At 57.7% G+C, this 20573-nt stretch overlaps 1 protein-coding gene across 2 annotated transcripts; it reads left to right on the top strand.

Moving 5' to 3' along the window:
- The first annotated feature begins 631 nt into the window (after positions 1-631).
- On the top strand, positions 632-20366 carry SLC47A2 (solute carrier family 47 member 2). 2 transcript variants are annotated; one of them, XM_010974003.3, is made up of 17 exons: positions 632-830; positions 1647-1748; positions 1983-2051; positions 2667-2815; positions 3436-3478; positions 5776-5820; positions 5989-6086; positions 6544-6641; positions 7549-7662; positions 8255-8322; positions 9189-9297; positions 9830-9905; positions 10268-10337; positions 17875-18007; positions 18079-18173; positions 19203-19287; positions 19842-20366. In XM_010974003.3, exons 1-17 carry the CDS (start codon positions 708-710, stop codon positions 20060-20062), a joined length of 1698 nt encoding a protein of 565 aa, XP_010972305.1. In that variant the 5' UTR covers positions 632-707; the 3' UTR covers positions 20063-20366. The 2 variants fall into 2 exon arrangements, with proteins under 2 accessions (XP_010972305.1, XP_074198144.1); XM_074342043.1 differs by lacking the exon at positions 19842-20366 and adding an exon at positions 19388-19536.
- Positions 20367-20573: the final 207 nt, after the last annotated feature.

The following is a 20573-nucleotide window of genomic DNA, read 5'->3' as shown; positions in this document are numbered from 1 at the left end:
GTTCCTGACCAGGCCTGAAAGGGGCGTCGGGAAGCCTCCCCGGGAGCAGTAGGAAGTCGTGAGTTCACATCGGAACAGTTCCGGGGGCTGTTTGTGGGCCTGGACTTGGAGGACTCTCAGCCGAGGCCCTGCCCTCTGGACGATGAGCTGACCTCGAGCTGCCCAGCACCGCGGGGACCCCAGGGACATCCTGACCCCACGTGGTGAAGCTGCTGCAGACCCGTGCACTGAATGCCTTCTGGTTGGAGGGGCAGAGAGCATTTGCCCCTCGTTAGAATGGGCCCTGGGTCCCTGCCCCTCCTGCCATTGGCCCCTGGCTGGAACCCTGGCTCTGTTGCTGCATCTCTGAGTCTCCATTTCTTCATCTGTGAAGTGGGAGTCCTGGAGGCCCTTGTGTGCTGAGGTGTAAGGCACCCAGCACCTCAGCCCTGCCCCACACCTTTTCCTCCCGGGCCTTTGCCGCTGAAACCCCGGGAAGAGGTCAGCCTAATTGACTGCCGGGGGCCCAGGGCTCTGTCCTGTCCTCCCTGGCGCTGGGGCCAATGGGCTAGGCGGCAGGACTGCAGGGCCCGTCCCACAGGTGGCCGTGGAGGCCCCTCCTCCGGCCCCTTACTCATTAGCCAGGCTGCAGGGTGACCCGGGCCAGCTGAGCGAGGCCGGCCGAAGGAGCGCTCAGGCGTGGAGGGCAGCTGGTGGCGGGGCTTGGAATGGACAGTCTCCCAGACACGGTCCCCCCAGACCAAGGGCGCCTCTGCCCTGCCCTCCGCAGGCTGGTCCCTGTGGGCTTCGGGGCTGAGGCGTGGACACTCTTTGTCCTTTCCGGACCCCTGGTAAGGAGGCGGGGTTGGGGGACCGGCTGCCGTCCAGGCACGACGCAGGGGGCCGGGGCACTCACAGGCTTCCCCAGAGACCCCCCCCCCACCTTGACCAGGTCCGGGTGGTGCCAGGGGCCGACCCCTAGAGCCTGGTGATGCAGAACAGCTGTCCCGGGACAGTCCCTGGGTGCAGGGGGGTCTGGCCTCCCTCAGCAGCTGGCGGTCCCCCACAGAAGAAGCAAGCATGTCCTTCAGAAGCCCACGGGAAGTCTGGTCCACTGATGCAAGGAGCCTGGGGGTCTCCCTACGGGGCGTTTGTAGGGGACGGGGGGCCTCTGCCTGTTTTGTTTCCAAAGGAAAAGTGGTTTTTGGTACTTTTTTTTTTATGACCGTAAGGACTAATGTGTGCTTCCTGTAAAAGTTTCAGACAAAACAAAAAGTTAGAAGAAACTTATTTCTAATCCCACCACCTGGGCGGGGCCGTTCCTAAGGCTTTGGTGTGTGCGAGTCCCTCTTGGTTGGCGGCCTGACGAGACGGCCACAGCAGCCACATCCCGAGCGTGCCCGCTCCAGCCTCTGCGCTGGGTGCGCCTCACGCAGGGAAACTGGGGCTCAGGTTGACGTGGCTGCTGCCGGGGGCGGGGGCAGGGCCTCCGCCACATGCTCGCTTCTCTGCTGGGGCGACTCCCTGGTGGCTGCGAGGGGCTTTTGCGGGTCTTGAGCTTGGCCCCACAGGACCTGGAGAGCCTCCTGTGTGGGTCGGGGTATGGGGTGTGCTGGCAGCTGGGACAAGACCGGGCAGGTCCCTTGACCCCGGCCACCGGCCTCCAGTTCCTCTTCCAGATGCTGAACTTCATGATCTACGTCGTGAGCTCCATGTTCTGCGGGCACCTAGGCAAGGTGGAGCTGGCAGCGGTGACCCTCTCAGTGGCCGTGAGTACAGCCGGGCCTGCAGGGACCTCTCCCTTGGGCTCCTGGGAGAAGACACAGCTTGAGACCTGCCAACTGCAGTCACAGCCGGACCTCAGGGCCTCACACACTGCAGGCACCCAGCGTGTACAGGCAGGGCCTGGCCAGGAGGGTCTCTGGGTGCTGAGTGGCCCCTCAGGTGCAGGGTTCCCCCTCGGCTCCACCTGACAGCCTGTGTTTTCTCCCATGTGGCTCCAGTTTGTTAATGTCTGTGGAGTTTCCATCGGATTCGGCTTGTCCTCGGCCTGTGACACCTTGATGTCCCAGGTAGGTGGGTGTCCAGGAGCTGGGCAGGGGCAGAGCCAGTCCCTCAGCTGCTGCAGAAGCGGCAGGGCTGGTGGCCCACCGAAGCCGTCTCAGTGTCCCTGGATGTGGGAGCCTGTCGGTAGGCTGCGGGGGCAGTGGGGGTTGGACAGGAGAGCTGTCCAGGAGAGCTCACCCCCGAGGACCACGTGCCGTCAGGGACCAGACCCTCCCCTTGAAAGTAGTCTGGGCAGATGGGCAAGAGTGTCATGGGAGGGAGGACAGCCCCTGACCTTGGGTGTCCATGCTGAGGGTGCACGGATGGGGCCTCCCACCCCTGGGGGCCCACAGCCCAGCGGGGCTCAGGGCCCGGGGGTTCCGGGCTCAGGGAGGGTCTGGGACCTGGGCTTGGCCCTGGCTCCCTCTCACCCCAGGGAGACTTAGCTCTTGAGCCCCTGTGGCCTGGGCAGCGCCTCCCATGTCGGGTGTCGTTGGAGGACAGGCTGAGCCCACGCGGAGGAAGCCGCTGGGTGTGATGGAGGGGCCGCCCAGCACGGCGCAGGCACAGCCTAGCCTGGCTCACAGAGGGCGGGGGAGGCAGGTGCCAGGGCGCAGACGGCCTGCCCGGCTGTTTTCCAGAGCTTCGGCAGCCCCAACAAGAAGCACGTGGGGGTCATCCTGCAGAGGGGCGTGCTGGTGCTGCTGCTCTGCTGCCTCCCCTGCTGGGCGCTCTTCCTCAACACCCAGCACATCCTGCTGCTCTTCAGGCAGGACCCGGCCGTGTCCAGGTGCCAGACTGCCCCCCACGGGACCCCGGGGACCCCCTCCCCTCCGCCCCCAGCTTCTCCAGGGCGGAGCTGTCACAAGCCCATCTCCTCTGGGGACGTTTCCGTGGTTTGGGGATTCTCCCGCACAGCCTGCTGCTCTAGCTGTGACCAGCAGGGGGCAGGCAAGCGACCAGTTTTAATTGAGGAGGAAAATCAGGGATCGGCAGGGTGCTTGCAGCCGGGGCCTGTGGCTGGGGCCTGGCGGGTGCTTCTGAAGAAGTGAAGTGCGCACCACCCTGCGCTCCAGGCAGGAGAAGGGGCTGGGCTGACGTCTGATGAGTTAGATGGCTTGTTACTACATCTTGTTCTTTCTTAATACGATACAGCCTTTCCCCCCTTACAAACCGCTGGGTTCCCCAGCCCAGAGGCCACGTGGTGGGGTCCCTGGGCCCCGCCTCCTGGCACCTTCCTCGCACACGGCAGCAGTGCCCTGCCTGCTGAGGCTCCACTTGTCTTGGCCAAGGCCTTCGGGGTGAAGCCTCTCCTCAAACCTGGGGTACCCAAGGTGTCCCTGGGGCGGCCGCCCAGCCCCCAGCCGCGGGGCGCAGGCTGGGCCGCTCAGAGCTGTGGTTGTCGCGCAGGCTGACCCAGGAGTACGTGCAGATTTACATCCCGGCGCTCCCGGTAAGTGCCTGTGTCTGCTGGGGTGCTCACACTCCCCTGGGTTCTGGCTTGTTGCCTTTCCCCCCATCAGCTGGGGAAGCCATCAGCCCCCATGCCAGTGACTGGAGAAAAGTTCCTGTTCAGGTCGGTGCAGTTATTGAACGTATAAAAAGCAGCATAACACATTTTTCTGATTAGAAAACTGTTTACTGGAGAAATTCTGGAACGCATAGGGAAGAAAAAGCTCAACTTTCCTGTAACTCTACCACCCAGAGGGAACGCAAGTGAATGTCTCTCTGGGGTTATGTCTGTTCGTAAACACACAGGCACACGTGCAGTTTGAAACGGGGCCGTGTGTGTAGGCTGTTTTATAATCTTCTTCCCTTTCAAACATGTCGTTAGTCTCTGCATGTGATTCAATAGGGAAATCTTTGTGAACGTCTGCAATGACTTCCTCGCGATGCGCCATCGGAATTGGAGATGCTCTGTCCGTGGTTCTTGACCCCAGTCTGTCCCAGTGCTGCCCCCGCCAACTACGCCCTCTTCAGCACAGACTATTACAAACATTTCTTTCCGATTAGAGATGCTGTTTCCTCGCTCATCTTATTGCTGACGGAGTTGAGCGTTGTTTCTTGCGTTTATCGATCACTTGTCCTGTTTCTGTGAACTGGCCACATCCCTCGCTTGTTTTAGTGGAGTAATCTTTTAATTGTTATCACTCTTGTCAAACGATACCTCAGCCCTTTGTCATGTACGTCACAAACGTTTTCCAGCCCTTCACTTGTCTTTCAATTTTGGGTATTTCTGGCCTGGAGGATTTTCAGTGCGGACACGACAGACCCTTAGACCCCACCCTTGATGGTGTCTGAGCTCAAAACCACTTAACCCGTCGCAAGATTATAGACACGTTTGCCTGCATTTTCTTTGAACCCTTCTGTGCATTTAAGACTCATCTTTCTAACAAACTTTTTCTAAGACTATTGAATATTCTCTCCTTCCTCTATTTATTGGCAAGAGGTCCTTGATTTTTTTCTAACGGAGGGACTGGGGATTAAACCCTGGACCGCGTGCGTGCTAAGCACGTGCTCTACCCCTGAGCTGTACCCCTGCCTCTTAATTTATTACACACTGAGCAAGCAGCACATATCTTCAGACTGGTTTCTGGGACTTCTGGCCCGAAGCAGTGGTCTGCACATCCACCCTGAGTCCGTGCTGCACTGTTTGACTTGCTGGTGCTGAGTGGCAAGTTACCACGTGGCGGGGCTGTGTCTCCACCAGGGCTCACCTTCCCACCTCTGACACCCCCGTGTCCTCCACAGCACAGCCCTGGGCACGGAGCTCTTGAGGGGGGAGCTGGGAAGGGAGGGGCTGGGGTGGATGCCCCGAGGGGACACCAGGCCTGGCAGGGTGAGCCCAGCCACACCGTCCTGTCTGTCAGGCCAGTGCCATTAGCCCTTTGGGGCCCAGCCAGCTCCAGATTTCTCCTGTATCAGTGGAAGCGCCCGGAAAGTCTGGTCTTCTCCTCCGTGCCTTTGACTCCTCAGACCAAGCGACAGTATCTTATCAGACGAGACCACTGGGGCTGCGTCGGGGAAACAAGTTATCCCTGCGGCAACTCCTTTATCAGATAAACAAAGTCCCTCCCAGACAGTCGATAAAGTAGTAATAATGATGATAGTAACGACCAGTGACCCTCACATAACGTTCACCTGACTCCTGGAACATTTAAAAGTGCCAGGTACTGTTTTAAAATCACTTTGCGATGTTAGCGTCGCATATATATGTACGAATGAATATTAAGCACACACACGCTATTACCCCCTTTATAGATGAGGCAACTGAGGCACAGAGAGGCTAAGTAACTTGCCTAAGACCACACAGCTCACAAGAGGCAGGGCCAGTGTCTGAACCAGGCTCCTGGATCCCGATCCCTGACGAGAGGTGGTGGGCTGAGGGGGCGGCGGGGCAGGGGCGCAGGCCCTGGGCCAGGCTTTGATGGAGGACAGGAAAGGCGACCCCGACACACACAGGCACACATGCCCTCTGTCCTCCACAGACCCACCGCTCTGTCCCCAGCACCCACCTCCAGGTTCTTGTCTCTGCCGCTGAAGCCGCCCTCTCCCTGCCTCCCTCCCTGCCGCTGGTCCCCTCCCCAGGGCCTCCCTGGCCAGAGTCAGCACCCAGCCCGCCTGCGGCGCGGCGTCCCTGACACTCTGGCCAAGCGGTTGCCCTAAACTCATCTGAGAAACGTCTGTTCCTGCTGGTTGGGTGTTGTGTTGGTAGCTGTTGATTTGTGTGCGTGTTTTTATTTTATACAGGTGAATTTTCTTTACGGCCTGCTGGCAAAATACTTGCAAAATCAGGTACAGGTCCCTGTTCTGGGGGAGGGGGCCCCTGGGGTCCCTCTGCTATTCCCCTCCGGACCTCTGCAAGGAGCTGTGTGTCCCCAGCCCCTGTCCAACCCCCCGGGTGCCCAGCGAGCCCCCCTGGCCCCGACCCCAGGTAGTGAGGCCGGTTCTCACCCATTTCAGGGCGTCGTCTGGCCCCAGGTCCTCAGCGGCATCGTGGGCAACTGTGTTAATGGCCTGGCCAACTACATCCTGGTTTCTGTGCTGGGCTGGGGGGTCAGGTGAGCCCTGGGGCTGGTGGGCTGCAGGGGCCGGGCCGGGCCGGGCCGGGAGCACGGCCCACTAAGCACCACCCCTGAGCGGGCAGGCGGGTCACTGTCATGGCCTTACCCATGACAAGGACAGTGGGGGTGGCCCTTGCCATCCAGAAGTGGGGGCTGCTGGACCCTCAGGTTCTGGGGACTCCCCACCAAGGGGATGGGAGAGGTGCCACAGCCCCTGGGCTGGTCTTCCAGGAGAGGCCGAGAGTGGGAACCTGGCAGGTGGCCCCCAGGACACTGGAGGAATGATGCCAGGACCCTGGTGGCTCCTGGATGAGGCTGGTTCGGGATGGGGTTGCGGATCAAGCCATGCCTGTGCCCCTGTGTCCCTCCTCCCCGTGCCCCCCACTCCAGCAGAGGAGTCCCCTTCTGAAGGGGGCCGTCCTTCCACCCAGCCCTGCTCTCCCTCCTCCTCCAGGGGCTCTGCTTACGCCAACATCTTCTCCCAGTTTGCCCAGACCGCCTTCCTCTTCCTCCACATCGTCCTGAAGAAGCTGCACCGGGAGACGTGGGCAGGTGCAGGGGTCAAGTGAGCGTGGGGTGGCTGGGCCCCCAGGAGGGCCCTGGGGACTACTTTGCAGGTGGGGGCCCAGCTGGAGTCCGCTGGAGGAGCCTGTCCCAGGCGCACCTCCACTTCCCTCGGGGCCCCTCCACTTGGCTGCACCCCTCTGCAGCCCCTCCCTCAAAGGCCCAGGTCTCCCCACCCAGTGTGTGGGCACAGTGGACCCATGCCCAGGGAGCTTTCTGGCAGGCTCCCTGGTCTCAGGGTGGAGTAATAACACGGGCAGAATCCTAGGTGGGAGCAGTGGACCACATTCCTTATCTCAGATGACACCTTATCTGCCCCTTTTATTTACGGAGAGGAAGCATAGACTGAGTTTAAGTCATTTGCCCCAAATGCCAGAGCTGGTGTATGGTGGGGCCTGGACGCGGACCTTCCCCCAGGCTCGGGCTGCAAGCTTTCAGCCCCTGACACCCAACCCTGAGAGCGGGGCCTCCGCCTCCAGGCATTTCAGGAACAGCTCTCCTGGTCTGGGGCGGAGACGTGGGCGGGGAGGCCCTGTGTTTGCATAGCCCTACTTGCCTTGCGAAACCTGGCGTCCTCGGTGTCATGCCACCCACTCCACAACCCTTCGGGGAGGGGGGCAAAGATGAGAACTGAAATTTTCCGATGAGGAGATGGGGCCCAGAAGGGGCAGGGTAGTTGCCCAAGGCTCTGCAGTGTCCCAGGCTCCCAGCCCCAGCCATCCAGGCGCCAGCCCGGCAGCCTCCTCGCCCCCGACCCGACCCTGCCAGCACCTGAGCGGCTGGCCTGCCCCCTGTGAGCACCCTGCGAGCTGCCAAGTGGAGGGGGCAGGGCCTGGGGTTGGTGGTGGGTGGGCGCAGGGTGGCCAGCTGCTCAGCGGGGGGCCTCTGCTCCTAGGCTGGTCCAGCCAGTGCCTGCAGGACTGGGGCCCTTTCTTCTCGCTGGCTGTGCCCAGCATGCTCATGACCTGCATCGAGTGGTGGGCCTACGAGATCGGCAGCTTCCTCATGGGTACGTGGAAGCGCAGGGAACCGCCTGGGCAGCCCTCTCCCCAGGGTGGGCCACTCACCCGCCCGGCCGTCTCCCCACCAGGCTGTGGGCTCCCAGGAGGCAGGCCTGGGCCCCGCACTGCCCGGCGTAGGCCTGGCACTGAGTGGGCGCTGCTGGCATGTGAGCAGGTGCAGGGCGTCACCTGGACGTCTGTGCTCATCAGCACTCTCGGCACAGAGTCCAAAAAGTCAGGGCTGAGTGGCTGGGAGAGACCTTGCTGTCCACCCCGACCCCCATTTACAGATGAGAAAATTGAGCCCCAAGCCCAAGAGAGACCGTCAGAGTCACACCCTGGCAGGGCTGAGACCCGAACTCAGGCTCCCTGAGCTTGGTCCGGACTCCCCCTCCCTCGCTGTGCCCCCCACACACAGGAAAGACCTGACCCTGACCACACGGGGAGCGGCCTGCGGGAAGTTTCACAGCAACGGGGCAGGTCTTCCCCGAAGGCTGAGGCCAAGCAGGAACTTTTCTTGGAAACTGTTTGCCCCTTGGCCCCAGAGTGAGGGGCGTCCTGTCTGCGCAGGGCCGTCTGCTCACCGTGTGCTCCCCGCAGGCCTGCTCAGCGTTCTGGACCTCTCTGCCCAGGCTGTCATCTATGAAGTGGCCACTGTCACCTACATGGTGAGGCTCCTTGGGGGCGCTTCCCCGGCTCACCCCTCACCCAGCCCCCTGATGGCCTGGGGGTCTTGGGGTGGGGAGACTGTCCCCACAAAGGCTGCCTGTCTCCTGAGGACCCCTGTGCCCAGGAGGCCCAGGCCCTGCCAGACCCCTGCACGTGTCCCATGGCCGCTCTGCCGAGGGTAGCACTGAACCCACGATGCTCACATTTTTTTCTTTTTGAATGAATTAGCACAGTTTCAAATTGGGAGATTTCACACCACACCCCGGACATGTGAAAAATGGGACATCCCGCGTGGCAGCGAGCCCACGTCCCTGCACGGCTGGCTGCTGGGCTTTGGGGGACAGCGCCCCTCACACGGTGTCTCCTCGCCTCCACGGAGTGCCCACAGCCCCCCCTCCCCAGAGGTGTGGGTTGTCCCGCGTCACCGTCCCGTGTGTGTCTGCCAGCCTCTGGGGCACGCAGTCTGTGGCCCCAGCTTTAAGCAAGGGAGTCACAAAACTCTACGTGGACAAAACTGATTTATGAGGCGATTCTTATTTTTACAAATGGTTTCCACGGAACCTTTTTTTCCCTTGCAGGCAGCTTTTCTGGCATGCTTGAGACCACATTCACCTCTTTAAAATGCATTTAGTCATGAGTTTTTGGCAACGCCTTGATTTTGGTTGCAAGGCCAGTCTGCCTGTGATGTCTGACGGAACAGTGGGGGTGGGTTCGGCTGGAACCCCCACCACATCTCCCAGCCTCAGGCCTCACCGCCCGTCCCCAGCAGTCACAAACACCCCGTCTCCTCCTGCCGCCTTCCTTGCTCTTGGCCCAGGGGCGGGTGGGGTCTCCGCCGACAGCACCGTCTTGTCTCTGATCCCAGATTCCTATGGGCCTCAGCATCGCCGTCTGCGTCCGAGTGGGGACGGCCCTGGGAGCCGCAGATACGGTGCAAGCCAAGCGGTCAGCTGTCTCGGGCCTCCTCTGCGTAGGTGGGTGGGTCGCGGCCTTCCAGACCCTTTTGCTCCACCTGCCATGGGGCCCAGAGCAGCCCATCGGATGGGCCGCACATGCGTCTCCCGCCTGCTGGGCCTCTTCCCGCTCCTCCCCTGCCGCAGGTGCTGGGCTGTCAGTTTCCATCACTTAGTGTGACCCTGGGGGGGGGGCGAGCTTGCCCTCCCCGCATCCCCAGAAGCCCGAGCCCTGCCTGCCCAACCCCGCGCCTGCCTCTGCCCTCTGAGGCTGACAGATCGGAGCCGCCCGTGTGGAGAGCAGAGCTGTCGGGCTTCGCCCCGGGGGCTGGCTTGAAACACAGGTCACAGAGCCCCGCCCGGCCGTTTCTGATTCAGTGGGCTGGGATGGGGCCTGAGAACCTGTCTTCCCAAGCAGCTCCCAGGGGATGCTGGTGCTCTGCAAAAGCATTTTCTGCGTGGTCCTTCCTGCGGGGCCACAAACGAGGGCCCTAGTGCAGGTGAATGCGGGGCTCGGCTGGCCCTCCACGGCGACGCCTTTTGTCTCCTGCAGTCGGCACCACACTGCTCGTGGGGACCCTGCTGAGCGCCCTGAGAGGGCAGCTGGGGCACATCTTCACCAGTGACGAGTAGGTGAACGTCCTCTCCCCTCACTTCGGGGGGATGCCGGGCGCGTCCCTGCTGGTCCTCAGAGACCGGTCGCAGGCCTGGCTCCCTGGCTGCGCTCCCACTGCGGGGAAGCCAGCGTCTCGTCCCTGGGCCGGGGCCTCCACCCCTGGCCTGACCATAGACAAGGCGCCTGTCGAAGGGCGGTGCACAGCTGCGGGGGCTCCCGTGGGTGAAGAGTGTCGTTCGGGTTGGCGCGGGGTGACCACCTTTACTCCGAAAGCTGGGGGGAGCGGCGGGACAGAAGGGCCTTTGTGAAGGGGCTCTGCGGGCGTGGGTGTGGCTCGGCTCCCCGCGGGAACGCTCTCTCCCGTGTCTCCCACAGAGACGTCGTCGCCCTGGTGAACAAGGTCTTGCCGCTCTACGTCGTCTTCCACCTGTTTGAGGCCGTCTGTGTGAGTCCCACTCTGAGCCCCGAGCTCGCGGGCCGCCCGAGGCTGGTCAGGGCCGGGGGCATTAGCCCGGCAGTGCACAGAAAGGGCTGACCCTAGAGTAAGTGCCCAAAGCACCTGCCCATCTGGGTCTGTTATTACTCAAGGCAATGACCCGGCTTCTCCTCTGCGATGCCAGCAACTCAGAGACACCGGCAGTTTGGCCAGATGCTAAACGCTCGCCGTGTGTAAGTCCACGGACCCTCTCCTCCCTGCCTCCTTGGGAGCCGGGGCCTCGGCGCTGACCCAGGCCCCTCCCGGTCAGGAGCAGCCACGCCAGGTGCAGCGCAAAGGGGCGTTTCTGAGGGCTGAGTCAAGCCCGGGTACAGGAAGGCTGCCTTTCTGCCCCTCTGGTCGCTCGAGGACAGGCCTCAGTGAGTGCAGTGGGAACTGGGTGAATTCTTCAAGGCAGGACCTTAAAAAAGCAAACACTAGGGTCTCTTTTGGTAAGCAGGACTTGAAGTCCTGCCTTCTGCTTGACATCTCGGGTCGCGTGAGCTCCCCAGGCAGGTACCCCTGGTGTTAAGTCCACATCTCCGCGTGGAGTGTGTCTTCACCAGCACAGAACGCAGAGGCAGAACCCCTGCCAAGGACTGCGGTCAGCTCCTGTGAAAAGCAGTAACCCCGCGGGAGAGGTGGTGTTCACGGAGGGATCTTCCAGCAGTCCCAGTGCGCCCTGTCCCTGTCGCCGTGTGCTCTGGGGCTGGCCTTGCAGCCTCCCGGGCTCTCGGAAGGCAGCGTGCCTGGAGCGCACTTCTGATCCTGTGCTCCAGGCTGGGCTTTGTCATCAGAGCCTTACCTTCTAACGCAGAGCATTCAAGCAGCTGCCTTACGGATTCTGTTCCTGCTTTCGTCCCAGGACACTCTTGTTAAGGACACTAGTATTACTTTTTCTCAAGCTCTGACTTTTTCTCAAGCTTTCTCAGGCTGCAGCTGAGAACTTCCTCCTGCAACTTCAGGTGTTGGGGGAGCTTCGCCCCTCTGCCCGCTCCCAGGGCAGCTTCTCGGTGCGCCCTCTGCCCACCGGGCGGCACGGAAGCCACTCTGCAGCTCGTGGTTGTGAGGGGCATGGTGCCTTCTGTGTCTGTCTCCTCCTGGCTTTCCTCCCGGCTACGTTATTCTTCATTTATGCTTCCCATGGACCTAATCTTTATATTTTTAATACCGTTCTTGAGTTAGAATTTACATGCCATAAAATTCCCTTATTTTATTTATCAAAAAAATTAGGAGGGGGAGGTAATTAGGTTTACTTATTTATTTATTTATTTATTTATACTTTTTAAAATGGAGGAACTAGGGGTTGAGCCCAGGACCCTGTGCATGCATGCTAATTAAGCACATGCTTTACCACTGAGCTATATCCTCATCTTCAGTGCAGAATTCAGTCATTTTACAGAAATACGTACTCGTGCAGCCAGCACTGCGGCCCCCTTGTAGAGTACTCTCCTCACCGCCCCCCCCCCCGCCCCAGTCCCCTGGTGCCTGCCCTGCCCCCAGTCCCTGCTCCCGCGGCCGGAGCGGCAGTGCCCTGATCTGCCCTCTGCCAGCGGGAACTTGCTGTTTGTGAACACTGCACAGCAACGCGGTCTTCTGGATCTGGTTTCTTTCACTTAGCATAATGTTTTGGAGGTTCCTGCACGTCGTAACATTTTTTGGGACTTCATTCCTTTTCGTGGCTGAGCAACAGCGCATTGTGTGGCTCTGGCATGTCTGTCTCCCCGCTGGTCCGTCACGGGCCATCTGAGCTGTTTTGGGCATTGGCTTTTGTGGCTACGAGCTGCTGGGAGCGCTCCCGGACAAGCCACCGTGTGCACGTGGGTTCTCATTCCTCTTGGCAGAAGCCTAGGGATTGAGGTGTCAGGTTTAAGGGTGAGTTTATGTTTAACTTTCTAAGAAGCCACCGAACTTTTCCCAAGTGGCTGGCTCATTTGGCGCTCCCTCCGGCAACAGGACGAGGATTCCAGCGTCTCCGCTTCCTCGCCAGGTCCTGGTAGTGCTTGTCTTCAAACTTTTTTTTCTTGAGAGACGTTCGACCTTATTAGTAATCAGTAACATTCAAATTAAAGCAATACTATATATCATTTAATTCCCATTAGAGTGGCGAAAATTAAGAAGTGCAACAAAATTAAATGCTGGTGCTGATGTAGCGCATGAATGTTATATGTATATGTTGTATTATATACATTGTTTATAAGTTATGTAAACACTATGTTACAACTTGGCGTTGTCAGGTAAAGTTGACAACAGGCCTGCGTTATTGCCATTGGGGTATATGCTCTTTTTTTTTTTTCCTTTAAACACCTTCATTGTGGTGTGGTCCCTGTACAGCAAACTGCATTTATTTCAAATGTGCAGTTTGATGAATTTTGATTGATGTATACGTCTTAAGACTTTTTAAAAATAGATTTTAAGAGCAGTTTTAGGTTTATAGAAAAGTTGAGAAAATATGGGGCTCTCATAAGCCCCCCCTTCCTCCCCTCGTTTCCCCTGCTGTTCACATCTTGTGTTAGTGCAGCACGTTTAAGCTGATGAAAGAACATTGATACATCATTGTTGAGCAGAGTCCGCAGTCCACGTTGGGGTTCACTCCTGGTGTGTGTTCTGGGGGTTTTGACAAATGGGCAACGACAGGTACGCACTGTTTCAGTGTCACACGAGTAATTTTCCTGCCATAGGAGTCGTCTGCTCCACCTGCTCATTCCTCCCCTTCCCCCGGTGTCGCCCCTCCCGCAGCCCAGCCATCACTGACCTAACTGTCCCTCCCGATGTCTTACAGTTGGAGTTGCACAACGTGTTGCCTTTCAGATTGGCTCCCTTCGCTGAGTAAGCTCCCTCCGCTGGGTCTTCCAACGGCTCCTGTCTTTTTAGCGCCGATACTTCATGGTCTGGATTTACCGCAGGTCGTCCACTCACATGCGGAAGGGCGCTGTGTTTGCTTCCAGCTGGCAATTATGAATGAAGCTCTGAACGCTATTGTGCAGGGTTTCATGCAGACATAGTTCTCAGCTCTTCCCGCCACCGCCTGGGTGTGCGATCGCTGACTAGTGTGGAAATACTGCGTTTAGCTTTGTAGGAATCCGCCCCACGGCCTCCCGAAGTGGCTGCGCCGTTCATCAGCAGCCAGTGACAATTCCCGTTTCCCGTCATCCTCGCCAGAACGCGGTGTCATCAGTGTCTCAGATTTGAGTCCTCCTCCTCAGCGTGTGGTGGTGCCTCACTGCCGTTTTGGTTTGTAATTTCCTGGTGACGAGTAACGTGTAGCATCTTTGCCTGCCCTTAGTTGCCACAGGGACACCTTCTTCGGCGAGCCGCCTGTTCAGAGCTGTTGCCATTTTAATGTCGGGTTGCTGTCTCACTGTTGCGTGTGAAGCACTTTCCTGTGCTTTGGATACCAGTCCTTTATCACTGTGCGTTTCGCCAAGATTCCTCTCCCAGTCCGTGGCTTGGCTTTTCGTCTTCGTGCTGGTGTCTTTCACAGAGCAGCTGTCGTCTGCTTTTAGTGACGTCCAGTTTGACAGTTTCTTCTCTCACAGCACATGTGTTTGGTGCCATGTCTAGAAAGTCATCACCAGGCCCGAGCCGCCTAGATTCTTCTCCTGTGTTGTCGTCTAAGGTTCATCTCACTTTCTTTGTGAAGGGTGTGTGGTCTGTGTCTGTATGTGTTTTGACTGACTTAATGGAGGGACTGGGGATTGAACCCAGGACCTCGTGCAGGCCAAGCACGTGCTCTACCCCTGAGCTACACGGCCCTTCCTGACCCTATTTCCAATTAAGGACACATTCTCATCTTCTGGGGGATAGAATTCAACCCATGACAGCCATCTTCTTAGTGCCGAGTTGTCAGAATTCCTCTCCATGCAAGTCCTTGTGGGACACATGATCTGCAAGCCTGGGCTGCGGCTGGACGTTCATGTCTTGTCTTTTGAGCTGCAAAGGCTTGCGCTTCTCTGCAGCCCAGCTTCCCAGTTTCTTCTCCTTTATGGCTCACGCCCTGGCTGACGTCCAGGGTCACAGAGATCTCCTGCGGGTGAGTGTCAGGCCCTAGACTCCGCTGTGGCTCGCTGTGGCGCATCTCTGTGTGAGGCGTGAGGTAAAGGGTCTAAGTTACTTTTTCTGCTTACGGACATCTGTTCTTGGTGGGTGAGAGGTCAGCCTCTCCCCAGTGAATTTTCTTGGCATGTTGGTCAAAAGTCAGTTGCTCATAAATGAAGTGGTTTATCCCGAGATGCGCAGTGCGGTCCCGGTGTTACACCCCTGTCCTGTGCCAACACCTCCACGGCTGTATGGTGAGCTTGGAATCAGGAGGTGTAAATCTTCAGCTTGGTTCTCTATCCTTCGATTTCTTTTTCTCTCCTAGGTCCTTTGCGCTTCCGTATGTACTTTAGAGTCAGCTTGTTAATTTCCACTCAAAGGCCTGCTGGGGTTTGAAAGAAACTGTGTTGAGTCTGTAGAGCACTGTGGGGAGAGCTGTCGTCTCAGCACTGAGGCCTCCAGTTCGTGGACGCCGAGCGTCTCTCCAGCTGTCTAGATCTTTTTAAATTTACCTCAGCCATGTTTTGTAGTCTTCAATGGACAAATCTCGCCCAATTTTTGTTAAATTTATCCCAGAATACTTTGTTCTTTTGGATGCTATTTGGAATGTATCTCTTTTCTTAAAAATTTCTTTTTTGGGTTGGTTGTTGCAAGTTTATAAAAATGCTGTTGGTCTGTATTTACTGATCTTCTATCCTGTGCCCTTGTTGAACTCATTCTAGTAGGTTTTTGGTGTGTGGATTCCTTAAGATTTTCTACACGGAGGACCATGTCATTTACTTCTCCTTTCCATCCGGCCAGAACCTCCCGTACAGCATTGACAAGAAGTGGCAAGAGCCCGTCTTTGCCTCGTTCCCGAGGCTGGGGGAGGGCACTCCGTCTTTCAGCATAAAGACGTCATCTGTAGATCTTCTGTAAATGCCCCTTAGCAGGTCAAGGAAGGGCCCTCCTACCCCTATTTGTTGTTAACATTTTCTAATGAATGTGCAGGATTTTGTCTAATGTTTCTTCATATCTACTGAGATAGCCCCGTGGTTTCTCTCCTTTACGCTGTTAAAATGGTGTAATTACATTAACTGACTTTCAGATGTTACACCTTGCGTTCCTGGGATACTCCTCTTGACCTTGGTATATACCTTTCTTTTCTGTACATTTCTGAATCTGGTTTGCTAATATTTTGTTAAAGATTTTTGCATTTAAGAAACAGACTCACAGACACAGAAAACAAATTTACAGCTATCCAAGGGAGAAGGGGGTTGGGGAGGGATAAATTAGGAGTTTGGGATTAGCAGACACAAACTACTATATATAAAATAAACAAGGTCCTGCTGTACAGCACAGGGAACTATACTTAATATCCTATAATCAACCATAATGTAAAAAATATGAAAAAGAATATATGTATATACATGTACATGACTGAATCGTTTTGCTGTACACCAGAAAGTAACACATTGTAAATCACCTATACTTCAGTTGAAAAGAGATTCTGTGTTTACGTTCGTGAGGGACACGGGTCTGTGTTGTAGCCTCTCCCGGTGCTGCTCTGAGCCGGCGCTGGCTCCCGGGCAACGCCGCACTCGCACAGGGACTCTGCGTGCTCCCTCCCACACGTGTTGAGCTTGGGAAGGCCTGGGATGATTTCTTCCTTAAATATTTGATAGAATTCGCCAGTGGAGCCATCTGGCCCTGGACTTTTGTCAGAAGATTTAAAATTAAATTCATTTATTTACTTGTTACAGGTCTATTCACTTTCTGTTTCCTGTTGGGTCAGTTTTAGTGATTTGTGTCTTTCTGCGGATTTGTTCACTTGAACTAACCTGTCTGAACCTTTGGCGTGAAGTTGCTCCCAACCTTCCCTTACAGCCCTCTTCTTCGCGGTCAGGAGGAACGCCCCTTCCTTACTCCTGATTTTGGTAATTCGTGTCTTCACTTTCCTGTTTTCCTGGCCTTATTTTTACCAAGGTCAAATCTTGAGTGTTTTTCAGCTTTGCGGCTCTTACCAAAGACCTGGATCTTTTGGTCTCCTGGGCTTCCTTTGTTGCTCCCTGTTGTCTGTGTCCACCACTGTCACTGTGACCACCACTCCCACCTGCCCGCTGCTTTATTTAGGAGTAGTTTGCTCTGTTCGACTGGTTTCCTAGGATGGAATGCGAGGCTGCCGAGCCAAGTCCTTCCTTCTTTCCTAGTGCAGGCATGTAAAGCTACACATTTCCCTCTGAGGATTGCTTTAGCTACATCTAATAAATTTTGACACGTTTTTCCATTCGAGACATTTAAAACTTTCTCTCGTGATTTATTTTTTGACTCGTGGGTTTAGAAGTGCTGTTCAATGTCCAAATACTGGAGTGTTCCCGGATTCCTTTCTGGTAGGCTTCTCTAATCTAACTCTGTTGTGGTCAGAGAGCACATTTTGGATGAAGTCAGTCTTCCTGAACGTGCCGAGACCTGGCTGTGAACTAGGACAGGCCCGCCCCGAGAGCACCCCTTCCCCAAGGACTGCTGCTTTGTTCAGTGACTCACGTGGACTGTTTCTGTGAATCCTGCCTCCTCCACAGACTGCAGCTGCTGTCTCTGCCCGTTTTTGTATTTTGCTTTTTTTCTTGTTTTTATTTTTAAATGTAGCTTCCTAAGGGGTCACCCCTAGGTCTGCATAGCTCAGTGTTCAGCCGATTACTGGGAGTTATGTTCAGGCAACTTGACAGCTGGTAGGGCTTCCATTCTCTGCCGAAGGATCCAGGTGTGGGCTGGGGCACATTCAGAGTCTGGCCCTGCTTTTTTTTTTTTTTTTTTTTTTTTTTTGAGAATAGGAAAGGAGTTTATTAGGGGTTTGTTGCTATGGCAACAGTGGGCCACAGAGATGAGAGGTGCCTTTGTGAGCCCTAAGGGCCAGTTTAAGACGGTCCTGGATCATCCAAGTGGCCCAGTGTACACACAAGGGTCCTGAGAAGTGAGGGGCAGGCAGTGGGGGGCTGTGATGACAGAATCAAGGGTTCAGAGCAATGCCTTTGCTGTTTGGGGCCCACAAGCCAGGAACTGGCAGCTCCAGAAGCTGGAAGAGGCCGAGGAGCAGACCCCCCGGGGGCCTCCAGAAGGAACCTTTAGCGCAGGGAGCCCCCTTCAGCCTTCTCGTCTCAGGACTGTGAAGTCATACACGTGTGTTGTTTGAAGCCGCTGGTTTGCCGTAACTTGCTGCAGCAGCTGCGGGCGAGCAGCGCGCACACTCTGTGAAGGTCGTCCGAGTTCCCGGCCGGAGGGTGGGTGGCCCCCAGCCTCACCTCCCTCCCAGACCGGGCTCCAGGGCCACTCTTGTGTAGCTGGGCAAGTGGGCCCGGCCCCAGCCCCTCAGAGGGAAGGGGGACGAGGGCACGGCCCAGTTCCAGCGCCACGGGCGCGAATGAGACCCGGTGGCGAGACCCCTGTCAGTCTCATCGTCACCAACCCCTTGCCCCGTCTGCCTCCCCCACAGTGTGTCTACGGCGGGGTCCTGCGGGGAACAGGCAGGCAGGCCTTCGGGGCCATCGTGAACGCTGTCATGTACTACGTTATCGGCCTCCCGCTGGGCATCGTGCTGACCTTCGTGGCCGAGATGGGAATCACCGGTACGTGGCGTGCAGGGAGGGGGCGAGGCCGAGCGGTCGCTGGACACTGCCATTGTCACCTTGTCCTGCAGGCCTCTGGCTGGGCATGCTGGCCTCTGTCCTCCTGGCCGCGGCTGCCTTCGTCACCTACGCTGCCCGGATGGACTGGAAGCAGGCTGCAGAGGAGGTGAGGGGCCGCTCCCCAGGAGGCCTGGGGCCCCGGCAGAGACCTGCGGTGGGAGGTGGGGGCGTGGGGGAGCCACAGAGGGGCTGGACCCCAGACGCTGCCAGCTCCAGTTACAAAGAGAAACCGCGCCAGACACTGTCCCTGGCCACGCCCGCCGGGGAAGACCAAGCAGGCAAGGGGCTCCGTCGTACTCGTCTGAACGCAGGTGAGCCCCGAGGGTGCGCCCCGACTGGAAGGTGTGATGACGCCACCCTGTCCGCCATCCTCTCGGAAGAACTTTTCAAACAGGGCAGGCTGGTGTTTGCTTCCCAGACACAGAAAGGGCACAGCCCAGTCTCAAGGCTGAGCCCGAAAGGGGGTTCTTTGACCCCAAGTCGCAGGGGATGGTTTTGCCCTTGCACGTGGATCAAGCTCTCTTGGCATCTGAGACAACGGATAGATGCAGATTTAAAACAGCACCGGTGTGAGGCCCGCTGGGAACACAGGCAGACCTTGTATTGCCCCACAGATGCCGCGCTCTTTGTAAACTGGAGGTTTGTCGCGACCCTGTGTTAGGCAAGTTTGCGGTGCCACTTCCCCAACACGTCAGCTCATTTCCCGTCTGTGTCGCATTTGGCTGATTCTTACGACACTTCAGGCTTTTCCAGTATCGCTGCGCCCTTTATGGCGATGTGTGATCGCGGATCTCTGACGTTACTATTGCAAAAACGTACCTCCCACTGAAGGTGCAGCGATGGTTAGTCAAGTATTTTTTAACGAAGGCACGTACAATACTTTCTAGACACAATGCTGTTGCACACTTAACACAGGAGGGAGCAAACCTAACTTCAAGATGCCCTGGGAAACCGGAAATGCACGTGACTTGCTGTATCGTGACGTGCGCCTTTGTGCGGTGGCCTGGAGCCTCCGAGGCTGCCCGTGTGTGGACATGGCCTGTGTTAGCCTGCAGGGCTTCACAGGCAGGCGTGGCTGCGGCCAGGGCTGGACGGGAGGCGGCTGGCTAAACCAGGCATGCTCTTCCTCCTTTAGGCTCAGAAGCACGTGGGGCTGCCCCCACCTAGTGCCGAGAGCACGGCCCCTGGGCCTGGGCCCGAGAAAGCTGTCGCGTCTTCAGGTAACACCTCTGCTGGGATTGCCCCTGGCTGCCCTGAACCATGCGAGCCCCAAGCTGCCTTTCTTCCTCTGCGCATGACAGTGACGTCTGTGCTAATCAGACAGGCACCTCTGGTGTGGACCCAGGGCCTTGGTGATCAAGTGCTGGCCGGGCTCAGGGCTCTGCTGCCCCAAGGCCCTCAGTCATCTCAGTGACCTCCTCTCGTCACCGGCTGTGCCCTGGCCCGTGCAGTAAGGGGCCCGCTGACTCTGGGAGCTTAAACTGTCGCGAGGGAACGTGGGCGGCAGATCGACCGAGCAGCTAACACATGCTCTGGAGTCATGGGTGAAGGCTGCCTTCGATGCATCACCAGGCAGATCCCTTCCTCACTGATTGCTTTATCTGTTCACCAGACTGACAGTTTAGGGTGCCTTCCCATGGCACCCCTCCTCTGAGCCTGCTGTGGGGAAAAGGAAGGCCTTTCCCAGCATGAGGCGCGGCGTCCACTGAGGGTCGCACAGCTGGGCTGTTGAGTGTGGCCGCATGGCTGAGCTCGTGCCTCTGTGCCTCTGCAGTGGCTTCGGGCAGCTGCCTGGGTGTGACCCTGACGACATACTCCAGGCCCGGGTGCCAGCTGGACCTCTTCAGGACTCCGGAAGCCGCCCAGGCCCTTGCAGCCCCTGCCAGCAGGCTGCCAGCCAAACAGCTGGCCCTGCGCCGGGGGGCTGCTCTGGGGGCAGCGCTGGCCACACTGATCATGGGGCTGCTCGTCAGGGCCCTGACCGCCAGGCCCTAGCAAACAGCTCCAGATGAAAGGAAGGAGGGCGGCCGCCCCCACCCAACACCCCCGGGCCCTGACACAGGGGCTGGGGGCAGGCGGGCCCTCGGACCCCTCCGCAGGAGCAGACCTCTGCCGGCGCCTGTGTGGCACGTGCACTGAGGCCGGCAGACCTGCCCTCCTCCTCTGGCTTGGACTGCCCGCAGGACATCAGCACGGGCACCGGACACTCCTGGGGTCCTAGTGTTACTCACTAACGTAAATGGCTTCAAATCAAAATTGCAAACGCCACTGTTACATTAAAAATACGTATTTCCAGGCAGTCTGCCACCCTGGTCTGGTCACAGCCTCTGCGAAGCTCTGCCTACGGGGCCGGCGGGGCCAGCGGGGCCAGCGCACGCCGCCCAGTTCGCTGTGACCCTGTGCGTCCTGCCCCTGCACCCATGGGTCCGGGCCGTCACCTTTGCTCCAGTTCTGTTGCATTTTCCCTTGTCACAGGCCTTGAGAAACACCTGTTTACAGTAGCGAT

The sequence above is a fragment of the Camelus bactrianus genome, chromosome 16 (genome assembly GCF_048773025.1).
Source record: "Camelus bactrianus isolate YW-2024 breed Bactrian camel chromosome 16, ASM4877302v1, whole genome shotgun sequence".
NCBI classification, from domain to species: domain Eukaryota; kingdom Metazoa; phylum Chordata; class Mammalia; order Artiodactyla; family Camelidae; genus Camelus; species Camelus bactrianus.
The sequence above is the reverse complement of the archived record's forward strand: the minus strand, read 5'-3'. Positions and strand labels throughout refer to the sequence as shown.